The following is a 15332-nucleotide window of genomic DNA, read 5'->3' on the forward strand; positions in this document are numbered from 1 at the left end:
ATTGCTGACTTCTCAAAGTTTCAATACACTAGATGCAACCGCAGGTCAAGTAGCATAAGGCAGTACTTCTTTATGATATGATTATATGCACATTTAACTTGTTCTCACTTTACGTTGCTCTCAATGAAACAATGTTAAGTAAAAAAAGGGCTTCACTTTCAATCAAGCAAAACGGCCCAATTTAATAACTGACATTATTTTCCAGAAATACAAGTCTATCAACTTGATGGGATCAATTGTGGAATGCAGTACATGTCTACACACAACAAATGTTGCTGTATTTTTCCATTAAAAGAAGGAAGAACTGCTTTGGAACCGTTACACCATTTTATCCATAAAGACAGACTATACAGTGGCATTTAATTAATCATAAAATAATCCCACAGAAACAGCACTACTAAAAGTCACTAATGATGTTTTTATGGCATCAGATGATGGACTTGTCTCTGTACTCGTCCTGTTGGATCTTAGTGCAATACAACGAGTGCTGAATATGGAGGATTAACTTCTAACCTACGTTCAAGCTGCTTTCAGACGTGTATGATAGCAAATGTCCAAGTGAGACACTCTCCACCTGGACTCCTACTATAATGTCCATAGAAATCCAGGAGAAGCTGATGTGAGAACACAGCAGGAGATCCTCTGCTGGATTCACCGCACGCGAGTGGGGGGTTGGTGGTGCTTCTAAAACACTCCAGACGCAAAAATGAAAACAAAAAGACAACAAATATCTCCTTGTGAAAATGAGGTTTCACACATAGAAGACACCGACGAAGATGTCATGAGAGTTTGTGGTGATAAATGCTGACACCATTATCTATGTGTTTAATTTTTTTTAGAAGTTTATATGTCGCTTCCTGCCTCTGTCTGCTGCACCCGGCTGCTCCACCTTTGGCCTGAATAATGCAGAGACTCTCTTCTCTCTTCTCCAGAATATTTTAATGTAGACTTCAGGCATCAAGGAAACCAGAAGGTGGAACAATATACAAACAATGTCTCCCACAGCATCCCCATATGTCTCCATCACCCTGCTTCACCCATTCTAACAGCATGTCAGTGAGCTAGAATTACTGTCACTCTCTATGTTACATGTAAGTGTTTGCATCCTATTGGATAGGTAAGTCTAAATATGCTTAACTATTAATCACATTGTGTCCTTACATCTTGTCACTGGTGAAATACTCAAAGAGTTCAGCTGATGAAATGCTCAAAAGAGTTCAGCTGATATGTGTTGAGTGACAACTGGTCAAAAATGGAAGGAAATCCCTTCGTTTTGAGATATCACATTCGAGAGGCCACTGTGACCCTGCCCTTTGACTACCAAAATCGTATAAATTACTCTGTGAGTCCAAGCAAGCAGGTGGGACAAAGAATTCTTGATAAAAAACAACAACCTCCAGTGGCAGCCATGTTGTGTAGTTAGAAAAATCACCATGGAAATGCCCAGTGGCCGCTTTGTTGTGTTTCCATGGAAACTATTGATGTCTTTTAATGTTTTGATCCTGTGATGTAGTTAACTTTATAGTATTTCCTTTGATCCTGGGTTTAGGGGTTAGGTTAGGGTTAGACTGCAAGAGTGATGGCACAGTTTCTAAAACCTTCAACTGAGGAGACAGCAGCTTTCATTTGTGAAGAAAACAAGTCTCATTTACATAGACAACAGTTTCCCAAACCTTCTTCCTTTGCCAAAATGGACACTGTGGTAAGATTATTTAACCAATGCTCTTGGCCAACTTGCTTTTGACTGCTACTGATTCATGTTTTGTCTAAAGCTCAACTACACATAATGTATGTTGAGTAAATACATCTATTAGACATCAATGCATGCCTTAAATGCACCACCTGCAAATGTAAAGGTTTGCAGCCAATTCATGGTCTATTTGAGACAATTTAAAACCTTACGTTTGTTGATTTTAATTGAAGACTTTTTAAGGAGCTGCAGGAACCCTGGTTAAGGTGGGAGTGGGGTTTTACTCAAGAATTCCATGTATGTTTCTTTTTTTCAGGCTTGTGGACCAATGCAGGTCCAGAAGGAAATTGATGACCTTATTAAAGCCATAGCTAAGGTTCAGGCCAAGCTGGCTACAAACTACCAGATGATCAAGAGCAGTGAGGCCAGATGTAGAACTCTGACGGCAAATATGCACTACAAGACAGTTAAGGCTGATCAATGCTGGAGCAGGGCAGAGGCTCTGGAAAAAAATGCTCTGAAGGAGGAGGTGGAAGTTTTAAAAAGAGAGAGGAGCTCGCTTCAAGACGAGCTCAAACGCAAGGATGAGCTCATAATAGATGTGGTTGAGTCAAGGCAAGCTCGCATAAGAGACCAGGTTGAACTCATGGTCAAGCTAGCATCAAAAGAATATGAGCTCAAGAGCACTGAGGCCAGGTGTGCAGCTCTGGAGGCAAACCTGGCTGAGGCTCAGAAAACCTGGTGCAGAAACCTGGAGGCTCTGGAAAAGGACAATTTGGCTCTAAAAGAGAAGGTTCACCTTTTGAAAAGTGCGCAGAGCCAGCTTGAGCTTGTGATAACTAAGACTGAGAAAAGGCAAGCTCAAACAAAACAGAGTAACCAAAGTGATTCCATGCCTGAGGTGAATTTAAACAAGGAGCTCCAGAGCACCAAGTATGAGCGTGAGGACACACCTGAAAAATCAGAGGGAAATCAGGAGCTGGCTCAGATTGAGGAAGAGTGCAGCAGTGAGGTGGAGCATCCTCAGGCTGGAGAAGACTGCAGCAGTGAGGTGGAGCCGCCTAAGGCCAGAGCACAGTGCAGCGGTGAGGTGGAGCCGCCTCAGGCTGGAGAAGACTGCAGCGGTGAGGTGGAGCCGCCTAAGGCCAGAGCACAGTGCAGCGGTGAGGTGGAGCCGCCTAAGGCCAGAGCACAGTGCAGCGGTGAGGTGGAGCCGCCTCAGGCTGGAGAAGATTGCCGCGGTGAGGAGGAGCCGCCTCAGACCGGTAAAGATTGCAACTCTGAGGTGGAGCCGCCTAAGGCCAGAGCACAGTGCAGCGGTGAGGTGGAGCCGCCTCAGGCTGGAGAAGATTGCCGTGTTGAGGAAGAGCCACCTCAGGCCGGTAAAGATTGCAACTCTGAGGTGGAGCCGCCTCAGGCCAGAGCACAATGCAGCGGTGAGGTGGAGCTGCCTCAGATTGAGCAAGAGTGCAGGCCGGAGAAGGGTGCAGCGGTGAGGTGGAGCAGCCTTATAAAGAAGCAGACTGCCGCAGTGAGGTTGAGCCGCCTCAGACAGAAGCAGACTGCCGCAGTGAGGTTGAGCCGCCTCATGCCAAAGGAGAGTGCAGCAGTGAAGTTGAGCCACTTCAGGACGGTGAAGAGTGCAGCTTCAGGCCAGAGAAGAGTGCAGCTTCTCCGGCCGGCTCAGGCCGAACATGATTGCAGCAGTGAGGAGGAGCTGCCTCAGGCTGGAGCAGAGTGCAGCCGTGAGATGGAGCTGCCTCAGACTGAAGCAGAGTGTAGCGTTGAGGTTGAGCCGCCTCAGGCAGCAGAAGATCACTGTGCTGTGGTGGAGCGGCCTCAGTCCGGAGAAGGGTGCAGCGGTGAGGTGGAGCAACCTCAGGCCAGAGATTATTGCAGCGGTGAGGTGGAGCTGCCTCAGATTAAGCAAGAGTGCGGGCCGGAGAAGAGTGCAGCAGTAAGGTGGAGCAGCCTCAGGCCTAAGCAGCATGCAGCGGTGAGGCGGACCCACCTCAGGCAGGAGAAGAGTGCAGCAGTGAGGTGGAGCCGCCTCAGACCGCAGCCGAGTGCAGCGCTGAGGTGGAGCCGCCTCAGGCTGGAGCCAACTTCACAGTTGAGGTGGAGCCACCTCAGGCCTAGGCAGCATGCAACAGTGAGGTTGAGCCACCTCAGGCAGGAGCACAGTGTAGCAGTGAGTAGGAGCTGCCTCGGGCTGAAGCAGAGTGCAGCCGTGAGATGGAGCTGCCTCAGACTGAAGCAGAGTGTAGCGTTGAGGTTGAGCCGCCTCAGGCAGCAGAAGAGTGCAGTGGTGAGGTGGAGCTTTAAGTCGCAGAAGATTGCAGCGGTGAGGTGGAGCCGCCTCAGGCAGCAGAAGAGTGCAGAGGAGAGGTGGAGCCGCCTCAGGCCGGAGAAGAGTGCGGCGGTGAGGTGGAGCCACCTCAGTCCGAGGGAGGTTGCAGCGGTGAGGTGGAGCCGCCTCAGTCCGAGGGAGGTTGCAGTGGTCAGGTGGAGCTGCCTCAGGCCAAACCAGAGTGCAGCCGTGAAGTGGAGCTGCCTCAGGCCGAACCGGAGTGCAGCCGTGAAGTGGAGCTGCCTCAGGCCAAAGCGGAGTGCAGCCGGGAGGCGGAGCTGCCTCTCGGTGAGGTGGAGCTCCCTCAGGCTGAAGAGGAGTGCAGCGGTGAGATGGAGCTGCCTCAGAGCGAAGCAGAGTGACTAAATGAGATTGTTTGAATCAGTGATGGGGTGAAAATGAGGTATCACACACGTAGAAGACACCTACGAAGATGTCAAGAGAGTTTGTTGTGATAAGAGCTGACACCAGTGTCTATGTGTTTAAATTTATTTTACGTGTAAATCACGTGATCTCCACCACAGAGTTTATATGTCACTTCCTGCCTCTGTCTCCTGCACCCGGCTGCTCCAAATTTGGACTGAATAATGCAGAGGATTTGTTGCCGTAAATGTGTCTGTGCAGAGAACCTCCCGCTGTGTCTGCACACTGCAGGTAAACTCTGGATCCAGTTCTTGGGCCTTTACCCACGGGTCATGTCTGAAAATGGCTTTAGATTTGACCAGTGATTTCAGTCATTAACAATCAACAAACCAATGTTTTTTCATGTAGTGTCCTGCCTTAGCCAGTAACATCATTTTTATTGTATGCTCCTTATCTAATAAATATTCATTGTACTAGTTTGTTGTTTTTGTGTGTGTGTGTGTGTGTGTGTGTGTGTGTGGCTGCCCCTTCAGGATGTTTTCTGTTTAGGTCCAGAGCCTGAATTCATCTTTTGTGTACAGTCTATTGATTATTAGTTATGCTTACCTGCTTTGTGCCAAAATGGCTTCTTTGAAAAAGTCCATTGCTGACTTCTCAAAGTTTCAATACACTAGATGCAACTGCAGGTCAAGTAGCATAGGGCAGTACTTCTTTATGATATGATTATATGCACATTTAACTTGTTCTCACTTTACGTTGCTCTCAATGAAACAATGTTAAGTAAAAAAAGGGCTTCACTTTCAATCAAGCAAAACGGCCCAATTTAATAACTGACATTATTTTCCAGAAATACAAGTCTATCAACTTGATGGGATCAATTGTGGAATGCAGTACATGTCTACACACAACAAATGTTGCTGTATTTTTCCATTAAAAGAAGGAAGAACTGCTTTGGAACCGTTACACCATTTTATCCATAAAGACAGACTATACAGTGGCATTTAATTAATCATAAAATAATCCCACAGAAACAGCACTACTAAAAGTCACTAATGATGTTTTTATGGCATCAGATGATGGACTTGTCTCTGTACTCGTCCTGTTGGATCTTAGTGCAATACAATGAGTGCTGAATATGGAGGATTAACTTCTAACCTACGTTCAAGCTGCTTTCAGACATGTGTATGATAGCAAATGTCCAAGTGAGACACTCTCCACCTGGACTCCTACTATAATGTCCATAGAAATCCAGGAGAAGCCGATGTGTGAACACAGCAGGAGATCCTCTGCTGGATTCACCGCATGCGAGTGGGGGGTTGGTGGTGCTTCTAAAACACTCCAGACGCAAAAATGAAAACAAAAAGACAACAAATATCTCCTTGTGAAAATGAGGTTTCACACATAGAAGACACCGACGAAGATGTCATGAGAGTTTGTGGTGATAAATGCTGACACCAGTATCTATGTGTTTAATTTTTTTTAGAAGTTTATATGTCGCTTCCTGCCTCTGTCTGCTGCACCCGGCTGCTCCACCTTTGGCCTGAATAATGCAGAGACTCTCTTCTCTCTTCTCCAGAATATTTTAATGTAGACTTCAGGCATCAAGGAAACCAGAAGGTGGAACAATATACAAACAATGTCTCCCACAGCATCCCCATATGTCTCCATCACCCTGCTTCACCCATTCTAACAGCATGTCAGTGAGCTAGAATTACTGTCACTCTCTATGTTACATGTAAGTGTTTGCATCCTATTGGATAGGTAAGTCTAAATATGCTTAACTATTAATCACATTGTGTCCTTACATCTTGTCACTGGTGAAATACTCAAGAGTTCAGCTGATGAAATGCTCAAAAGAGTTCAGCTGATATGTGTTGAGTGACAACTGGTCAAAAATGGAAGGAAATCCCTTGGTTTTGAGATATCACATTCGAGAGGCCACTGTGACCCTGCCCTTTGACTACCAAAATCGTATAAATTACTCTGTGAGTCCAAGCAAGCAGGTGGGACAAAGAATTCTTGATAAAAAACAACAACCTCCAGTGGCAGCCATGTTGTGTAGTTAGAAAAATCACCATGGAAATGCCCAGTGGCCGCTTTGTTGTGTTTCCATGGAAACTATTGATGTCTTTTAATGTTTTGATCCTGTGATGTAGTTAACTTTATAGTATTTCCTTTGATCCTGGGTTTAGGGGTTAGGTTAGGGTTAGACTGCAAGAGTGATGGCACAGTTTCTAAAACCTTCAACTGAGGAGACAGCAGCTTTCATTTGTGAAGAAAACAAGTCTCATTTACATCGACAACAGTTTCCCAAACCTTCTTCCTTTGCCAAAATGGACACTGTGGTAAGATTATTTAACCAATGCTCTTGGCCAACTTGCTTTTGACTGCTACTGATTCATGTTTTGTCTAAAGCTCAACTACACATAATGTATGTTGAGTAAATACATCTATTAGACATCAATGCATGCCTTAAATGCACCACCTGCAAATGTAAAGGTTTGCAGCCAATTCATGGTCTATTTGAGACAATTTAAAACCTTACGTTTGTTGATTTTAATTGAAGACTTTTTAAGGAGCTGCAGGAACCCTGGTTAAGGTGGGAGTGGGGTTTTACTCAAGAATTCCATGTATGTTTCTTTTTTTCAGGCTTGTGGACCAATGCAGGTCCAGAAGGAAATTGATGACCTTATTAAAGCCATAGCTAAGGTTCAGGCCAAGCTGGCTACAAACTACCAGATGATCAAGAGCAGTGAGGCCAGATGTAGAACTCTGACGGCAAATATGCACTACAAGACAGTTAAGGCTGATCAATGCTGGAGCAGGGCAGAGGCTCTGGAAAAAAATGCTCTGAAGGAGGAGGTGGAAGTTTTAAAAAGAGAGAGGAGCTCGCTTCAAGACGAGCTCAAACGCAAGGATGAGCTCATAATAGATGTGGTTGAGTCAAGGCAAGCTCGCATAAGAGACCAGGTTGAACTCATGGTCAAGCTAGCATCAAAAGAATATGAGCTCAAGAGCACTGAGGCCAGGTGTGCAGCTCTGGAGGCAAACCTGGCTGAGGCTCAGAAAACCTGGTGCAGAAACCTGGAGGCTCTGGAAAAGGACAATTTGGCTCTAAAAGAGAAGGTTCACCTTTTGAAAAGTGCGCAGAGCCAGCTTGAGCTTGTGATAACTAAGACTGAGAAAAGGCAAGCTCAAACAAAACAGAGTAACCAAAGTGATTCCATGCCTGAGGTGAATTTAAACAAGGAGCTCCAGAGCACCAAGTATGAGCGTGAGGACACACCTGAAAAATCAGAGGGAAATCAGGAGCTGGCTCAGATTGAGGAAGAGTGCAGCAGTGAGGTGGAGCATCCTCAGGCTGGAGAAGACTGCAGCAGTGAGGTGGAGCCGCCTAAGGCCAGAGCACAGTGCAGCGGTGAGGTGGAGCCGCCTCAGGCTGGAGAAGACTGCAGCGGTGAGGTGGAGCCGCCTAAGGCCAGAGCACAGTGCAGCGGTGAGGTGGAGCCGCCTAAGGCCAGAGCACAGTGCAGCGGTGAGGTGGAGCCGCCTCAGGCTGGAGAAGATTGCCGCGGTGAGGAGGAGCCGCCTCAGACCGGTAAAGATTGCAACTCTGAGGTGGAGCCGCCTAAGGCCAGAGCACAGTGCAGCGGTGAGGTGGAGCTGCCTCAGGCTGGAGAAGATTGCCGTGGTGAGGAAGAGCCACCTCAGGCCGGTAAAGATTGCAACTCTGAGGTGGAGCCGCCTCAGGCCAGAGCACAATGCAGCGGTGAGGTGGAGCTGCCTCAGATTGAGCAAGAGTGCAGGCCGGAGAAGGGTGCAGCGGTGAGGTGGAGCAGCCTCATAAAGAAGCAGACTGCCGCAGTGAGGTTGAGCCGTCTCAGACAGAAGCAGACTGCCGCAGTGAGGTTGAGCCGCCTCATGCCAAAGGAGAGTGCAGCAGTGAAGTTGAGCCACTTCAGGACGGTGAAGAGTGCAGCTTCAGGCCAGAGAAGAGTGCAGCTTCTCCGGCCGGCTCAGGCCGAACATGATTGCAGCAGTGAGGAGGAGCTGCCTCAGGCTGGAGCAGAGTGCAGCCGTGAGATGGAGCTGCCTCAGACTGAAGCAGAGTGTAGCGTTGAGGTTGAGCCGCCTCAGGCAGCAGAAGATCACTGTGCTGTGGTGGAGCGGCCTCAGTCCGGAGAAGGGTGCAGCGGTGAGGTGGAGCAACCTCAGGCCAGAGATTATTGCAGCGGTGAGGTGGAGCTGCCTCAGATTAAGCAAGAGTGCGGGCCGGAGAAGAGTGCAGCAGTAAGGTGGAGCAGCCTCAGGCCTAAGCAGCATGCAGCGGTGAGGCGGACCCACCTCAGGCAGGAGAAGAGTGCAGCAGTGAGGTGGAGCCGCCTCAGACCGCAGCCGAGTGCAGCGCTGAGGTGGAGCCGCCTCAGGCTGGAGCCAACTTCACAGTTGAGGTGGAGCCACCTCAGGCCTAGGCAGCATGCAACAGTGAGGTTGAGCCACCTCAGGCAGGAGCACAGTGTAGCAGTGAGTAGGAGCTGCCTCGGGCTGAAGCAGAGTGCAGCCGTGAGATGGAGCTGCCTCAGACTGAAGCAGAGTGTAGCGTTGAGGTTGAGCCGCCTCAGGCAGCAGAAGAGTGCAGTGGTGAGGTGGAGCTTTAAGTCGCAGAAGATTGCAGCGGTGAGGTGGAGCCGCCTCAGGCAGCAGAAGAGTGCAGAGGAGAGGTGGAGCCGCCTCAGGCCGGAGAAGAGTGCGGCGGTGAGGTGGAGCCACCTCAGTCCGAGGGAGGTTGCAGCGGTGAGGTGGAGCCGCCTCAGTCCGAGGGAGGTTGCAGTGGTCAGGTGGAGCTGCCTCAGGCCAAACCAGAGTGCAGCCGTGAAGTGGAGCTGCCTCAGGCCGAACCGGAGTGCAGCCGTGAAGTGGAGCTGCCTCAGGCCAAAGCGGAGTGCAGCCGGGAGGCGGAGCTGCCTCTCGGTGAGGTGGAGCTCCCTCAGGCTGAAGAGGAGTGCAGCGGTGAGATGGAGCTGCCTCAGAGCGAAGCAGAGTGACTAAATGAGATTGTTTGAATCAGTGATGGGGTGAAAATGAGGTATCACACACGTAGAAGACACCTACGAAGATGTCAAGAGAGTTTGTTGTGATAAGAGCTGACACCAGTGTCTATGTGTTTAAATTTATTTTACGTGTAAATCACGTGATCTCCACCACAGAGTTTATATGTCACTTCCTGCCTCTGTCTCCTGCACCCGGCTGCTCCAAATTTGGACTGAATAATGCAGAGGATTTGTTGCCGTAAATGTGTCTGTGCAGAGAACCTCCCGCTGTGTCTGCACACTGCAGGTAAACTCTGGATCCAGTTCTTGGGCCTTTACCCACGGGTCATGTCTGAAAATGGCTTTAGATTTGACCAGTGATTTCAGTCATTAACAATCAACAAACCAATGTTTTTTCATGTAGTGTCCTGCCTTAGCCAGTAACATCATTTTTATTGTATGCTCCTTATCTAATAAATATTCATTGTACTAGTTTGTTGTTTTTGTGTGTGTGTGTGTGTGTGTGTGTGTGTGTGGCTGCCCCTTCAGGATGTTTTCTGTTTAGGTCCAGAGCCTGAATTCATCTTTTGTGTACAGTCTATTGATTATTAGTTATGCTTACCTGCTTTGTGCCAAAATGGCTTCTTTGAAAAAGTCCATTGCTGACTTCTCAAAGTTTCAATACACTAGATGCAACTGCAGGTCAAGTAGCATAGGGCAGTACTTCTTTATGATATGATTATATGCACATTTAACTTGTTCTCACTTTACGTTGCTCTCAATGAAACAATGTTAAGTAAAAAAAGGGCTTCACTTTCAATCAAGCAAAACGGCCCAATTTAATAACTGACATTATTTTCCAGAAATACAAGTCTATCAACTTGATGGGATCAATTGTGGAATGCAGTACATGTCTACACACAACAAATGTTGCTGTATTTTTCCATTAAAAGAAGGAAGAACTGCTTTGGAACCGTTACACCATTTTATCCATAAAGACAGACTATACAGTGGCATTTAATTAATCATAAAATAATCCCACAGAAACAGCACTACTAAAAGTCACTAATGATGTTTTTATGGCATCAGATGATGGACTTGTCTCTGTACTCGTCCTGTTGGATCTTAGTGCAATACAATGAGTGCTGAATATGGAGGATTAACTTCTAACCTACGTTCAAGCTGCTTTCAGACATGTGTATGATAGCAAATGTCCAAGTGAGACACTCTCCACCTGGACTCCTACTATAATGTCCATAGAAATCCAGGAGAAGCCGATGTGTGAACACAGCAGGAGATCCTCTGCTGGATTCACCGCATGCGAGTGGGGGGTTGGTGGTGCTTCTAAAACACTCCAGACGCAAAAATGAAAACAAAAAGACAACAAATATCTCCTTGTGAAAATGAGGTTTCACACATAGAAGACACCGACGAAGATGTCATGAGAGTTTGTGGTGATAAATGCTGACACCAGTATCTATGTGTTTAATTTTTTTTAGAAGTTTATATGTCGCTTCCTGCCTCTGTCTGCTGCACCCGGCTGCTCCACCTTTGGCCTGAATAATGCAGAGACTCTCTTCTCTCTTCTCCAGAATATTTTAATGTAGACTTCAGGCATCAAGGAAACCAGAAGGTGGAACAATATACAAACAATGTCTCCCACAGCATCCCCATATGTCTCCATCACCCTGCTTCACCCATTCTAACAGCATGTCAGTGAGCTAGAATTACTGTCACTCTCTATGTTACATGTAAGTGTTTGCATCCTATTGGATAGGTAAGTCTAAATATGCTTAACTATTAATCACATTGTGTCCTTACATCTTGTCACTGGTGAAATACTCAAGAGTTCAGCTGATGAAATGCTCAAAAGAGTTCAGCTGATATGTGTTGAGTGACAACTGGTCAAAAATGGAAGGAAATCCCTTGGTTTTGAGATATCACATTCGAGAGGCCACTGTGACCCTGCCCTTTGACTACCAAAATCGTATAAATTACTCTGTGAGTCCAAGCAAGCAGGTGGGACAAAGAATTCTTGATAAAAAACAACAACCTCCAGTGGCAGCCATGTTGTGTAGTTAGAAAAATCACCATGGAAATGCCCAGTGGCCGCTTTGTTGTGTTTCCATGGAAACTATTGATGTCTTTTAATGTTTTGATCCTGTGATGTAGTTAACTTTATAGTATTTCCTTTGATCCTGGGTTTAGGGGTTAGGTTAGGGTTAGACTGCAAGAGTGATGGCACAGTTTCTAAAACCTTCAACTGAGGAGACAGCAGCTTTCATTTGTGAAGAAAACAAGTCTCATTTACATCGACAACAGTTTCCCAAACCTTCTTCCTTTGCCAAAATGGACACTGTGGTAAGATTATTTAACCAATGCTCTTGGCCAACTTGCTTTTGACTGCTACTGATTCATGTTTTGTCTAAAGCTCAACTACACATAATGTATGTTGAGTAAATACATCTATTAGACATCAATGCATGCCTTAAATGCACCACCTGCAAATGTAAAGGTTTGCAGCCAATTCATGGTCTATTTGAGACAATTTAAAACCTTACGTTTGTTGATTTTAATTGAAGACTTTTTAAGGAGCTGCAGGAACCCTGGTTAAGGTGGGAGTGGGGTTTTACTCAAGAATTCCATGTATGTTTCTTTTTTTCAGGCTTGTGGACCAATGCAGGTCCAGAAGGAAATTGATGACCTTATTAAAGCCATAGCTAAGGTTCAGGCCAAGCTGGCTACAAACTACCAGATGATCAAGAGCAGTGAGGCCAGATGTAGAACTCTGACGGCAAATATGCACTACAAGACAGTTAAGGCTGATCAATGCTGGAGCAGGGCAGAGGCTCTGGAAAAAAATGCTCTGAAGGAGGAGGTGGAAGTTTTAAAAAGAGAGAGGAGCTCGCTTCAAGACGAGCTCAAACGCAAGGATGAGCTCATAATAGATGTGGTTGAGTCAAGGCAAGCTCGCATAAGAGACCAGGTTGAACTCATGGTCAAGCTAGCATCAAAAGAATATGAGCTCAAGAGCACTGAGGCCAGGTGTGCAGCTCTGGAGGCAAACCTGGCTGAGGCTCAGAAAACCTGGTGCAGAAACCTGGAGGCTCTGGAAAAGGACAATTTGGCTCTAAAAGAGAAGGTTCACCTTTTGAAAAGTGCGCAGAGCCAGCTTGAGCTTGTGATAACTAAGACTGAGAAAAGGCAAGCTCAAACAAAACAGAGTAACCAAAGTGATTCCATGCCTGAGGTGAATTTAAACAAGGAGCTCCAGAGCACCAAGTATGAGCGTGAGGACACACCTGAAAAATCAGAGGGAAATCAGGAGCTGGCTCAGATTGAGGAAGAGTGCAGCAGTGAGGTGGAGCATCCTCAGGCTGGAGAAGACTGCAGCAGTGAGGTGGAGCCGCCTAAGGCCAGAGCACAGTGCAGCGGTGAGGTGGAGCCGCCTCAGGCTGGAGAAGACTGCAGCGGTGAGGTGGAGCCGCCTAAGGCCAGAGCACAGTGCAGCGGTGAGGTGGAGCCGCCTAAGGCCAGAGCACAGTGCAGCGGTGAGGTGGAGCCGCCTCAGGCTGGAGAAGATTGCCGCGGTGAGGAGGAGCCGCCTCAGACCGGTAAAGATTGCAACTCTGAGGTGGAGCCACCTAAGGCCAGAGCACAGTGCAGCGGTGAGGTGGAGCTGCCTCAGGCTGGAGAAGATTGCCGTGGTGAGGAAGAGCCACCTCAGGCCGGTAAAGATTGCAACTCTGAGGTGGAGCCGCCTCAGGCCAGAGCACAATGCAGCGGTGAGGTGGAGCTGCCTCAGATTGAGCAAGAGTGCAGGCCGGAGAAGGGTGCAGCGGTGAGGTGGAGCAGCCTCATAAAGAAGCAGACTGCCGCAGTGAGGTTGAGCCGCCTCAGACAGAAGCAGACTGCCGCAGTGAGGTTGAGCCGCCTCATGCCAAAGGAGAGTGCAGCAGTGAAGTTGAGCCACTTCAGGACGGTGAAGAGTGCAGCTTCAGGCCAGAGAAGAGTGCAGCTTCTCCGGCCGGCTCAGGCCGAACATGATTGCAGCAGTGAGGAGGAGCTGCCTCAGGCTGGAGCAGAGTGCAGCCGTGAGATGGAGCTGCCTCAGACTGAAGCAGAGTGTAGCGTTGAGGTTGAGCCGCCTCAGGCAGCAGAAGAGTGCAGTGGTGAGGTGGAGCGGCCTCATGCCGGCGAAGATCACTGTGCTGTGGTGGAGCGGCCTCAGTCCGGAGAAGGGTGCAGCGGTGAGGTGGAGCAACCTCAGGCCAGAGATTATTGCAGCGGTGAGGTGGAGCTGCCTCAGATTAAGCAAGAGTGCGGGCCGGAGAAGAGTGCAGCAGTAAGGTGGAGCAGCCTCAGGCCTAAGCAGCATGCAGCGGTGAGGCGGACCCACCTCAGGCAGGAGAAGAGTGCAGCAGTGAGGTGGAGCCGCCTCAGACCGCAGCCGAGTGCAGCGCTGAGGTGGAGCCGCCTCAGGCTGGAGCCAACTTCACAGTTGAGGTGGAGCCACCTCAGGCCTAGGCAGCATGCAGCAGTGAGGTTGAGCCACCTCAGGCAGGAGCACAGTGTAGCAGTGAGTAGGAGCTGCCTCGGGCTGAAGCAGAGTGCAGCCGTGAGATGGAGCTGCCTCAGACTGAAGCAGAGTGTAGCGTTGAGGTTGAGCCGCCTCAGGCAGCAGAAGAGTGCAGTGGTGAGGTGGAGCTTTAAGTCGCAGAAGATTGCAGCGGTGAGGTGGAGCCGCCTCAGGCAGCAGAAGAGTGCAGAGGAGAGGTGGAGCCGCCTCAGGCCGGAGAAGAGTGCGGCGGTGAGGTGGAGCCACCTCAGTCCGAGGGAGGTTGCAGCGGTGAGGTGGAGCCGCCTCAGTCCGAGGGAGGTTGCAGTGGTCAGGTGGAGCTGCCTCAGGCCAAACCAGAGTGCAGCCGTGAAGTGGAGCTGCCTCAGGCCGAACCGGAGTGCAGCCGTGAAGTGGAGCTGCCTCAGGCCGAAGCAGAGGGCTGCCGGGAGGCGGAGCTGCCTCTCGGTGAGGTGGAGCTCCCTCAGGCTGAAGAGGAGTGCAGCGGTGAGATGGAGCTGCCTCAGAGCGAAGCAGAGTGACTAAATGAGATTGTTTGAATCAGTGATGGGGTGAAAATGAGGTATCACACACGTAGAAGACACCTACGAAGATGTCAAGAGAGTTTGTTGTGATAAGAGCTGACACCAGTGTCTATGTGTTTAAATTTATTTTACGTGTAAATCACGTGATCTCCACCACAGAGTTTATATGTCACTTCCTGCCTCTGTCTCCTGCACCCGGCTGCTCCAAATTTGGACTGAATAATGCAAAGGATTTGTTGCCGTAAATGTGTCTGTGCAGAGAACCTCCCGCTGTGTCTGCACATTGCAGGCAAACTCTGGATCCAGTTCTTGGGCCTTTACCCACGGGTCATGTCTGAAAATGGCTTTAGATTTGACCAGTGATTTCAGTCATTAACAATCAACAAACCAATGTTTTTTCATGTAGTGTCCTGCCTTAGCCAGTAACATCATTTTTATTGTATGCTCCTTATCTAATAAATATTCATTCTACTAGTTTGTTGTTTTTGTGTGTGTGTGTGTGTGTGTGTGTGTGTGTGTGTGTGTGTGGCTGCCCCTTCAGGATGTTTTCTGTTTAGGTCCAGAGCCTGAATTCATCTTTTGTGTACAGTCTATTGATTATTAGTTATGCTTACCTGCTTTGTGCCAAAATGGCTTCTTTGAAAAAGTCCATTGCTGACTTCTCAAAGTTTCAATACACTAGATGCAACCGCAGGTCAAGTAGCATAAGGCAGTACTTCTTTATGATATGATTATATGCACATTTAACTTGTTCTCACTTTACGTTGCTCTCAATGAAACAATGTTAAGTAAAAAA

At 48.2% G+C, this 15332-nt stretch overlaps 3 protein-coding genes across 3 annotated transcripts; all 3 read left to right on the forward strand.

Annotated features, from left to right (window-relative positions):
* The first annotated feature begins 1467 nt into the window (after positions 1-1467).
* LOC138411456 (neurofilament medium polypeptide-like) lies at positions 1468-4879 on the forward strand. Its single transcript, XM_069531897.1, has 2 exons — positions 1468-1702; positions 2007-4879. The coding sequence occupies exons 1-2, from the start codon at positions 1580-1582 to the stop codon at positions 4404-4406; spliced, it is 2523 nt and encodes an 840-aa protein (XP_069387998.1). The 5' UTR covers positions 1468-1579; the 3' UTR covers positions 4407-4879.
* Positions 4880-6531: 1652 nt separating this feature from the next.
* On the forward strand, positions 6532-9925 carry LOC138411457 (nuclear mitotic apparatus protein 1-like). The gene is made up of 2 exons (XM_069531898.1): positions 6532-6748; positions 7053-9925. The coding sequence occupies exons 1-2, from the start codon at positions 6626-6628 to the stop codon at positions 9450-9452; spliced, it is 2523 nt and encodes an 840-aa protein (XP_069387999.1). The 5' UTR covers positions 6532-6625; the 3' UTR covers positions 9453-9925.
* A 1682-nt stretch (positions 9926-11607) lies between these two features.
* Positions 11608-15010, forward strand: LOC138411459 (protein Daple-like). Its single transcript, XM_069531902.1, has 3 exons — positions 11608-11794; positions 12099-12989; positions 13224-15010. The coding sequence occupies exons 1-3, from the start codon at positions 11672-11674 to the stop codon at positions 14535-14537; spliced, it is 2328 nt and encodes a 775-aa protein (XP_069388003.1). The 5' UTR covers positions 11608-11671; the 3' UTR covers positions 14538-15010.
* The last annotated feature ends 322 nt before the right edge of the window (positions 15011-15332 follow it).

This window comes from Paralichthys olivaceus, chromosome 9 (genome assembly GCF_024713975.1).
Source record: "Paralichthys olivaceus isolate ysfri-2021 chromosome 9, ASM2471397v2, whole genome shotgun sequence".
Lineage (NCBI taxonomy): Eukaryota > Metazoa > Chordata > Actinopteri > Pleuronectiformes > Paralichthyidae > Paralichthys > Paralichthys olivaceus.

Coding starts and splice junctions, on each gene's coding strand:
- LOC138411456 (XM_069531897.1), top strand. CDS start 1,580: ATGGCACAGTTTCTAAAACCTTCAACTGAGGAGACAGCAGCTTTCATT. Junction 1,703..2,006: donor TTGCCAAAATGGACACTGTG/GTAAGATTATTT, acceptor TCTTTTTTTCAG/GCTTGTGGACCAATGCAGGT.
- LOC138411457 (XM_069531898.1), top strand. CDS start 6,626: ATGGCACAGTTTCTAAAACCTTCAACTGAGGAGACAGCAGCTTTCATT. Junction 6,749..7,052: donor TTGCCAAAATGGACACTGTG/GTAAGATTATTT, acceptor TCTTTTTTTCAG/GCTTGTGGACCAATGCAGGT.
- LOC138411459 (XM_069531902.1), top strand. CDS start 11,672: ATGGCACAGTTTCTAAAACCTTCAACTGAGGAGACAGCAGCTTTCATT. Junction 11,795..12,098: donor TTGCCAAAATGGACACTGTG/GTAAGATTATTT, acceptor TCTTTTTTTCAG/GCTTGTGGACCAATGCAGGT. Junction 12,990..13,223: donor GAGCACAGTGCAGCGGTGAG/GTGGAGCCGCCT, acceptor TGCAGCGGTGAG/GTGGAGCTGCCTCAGATTGA.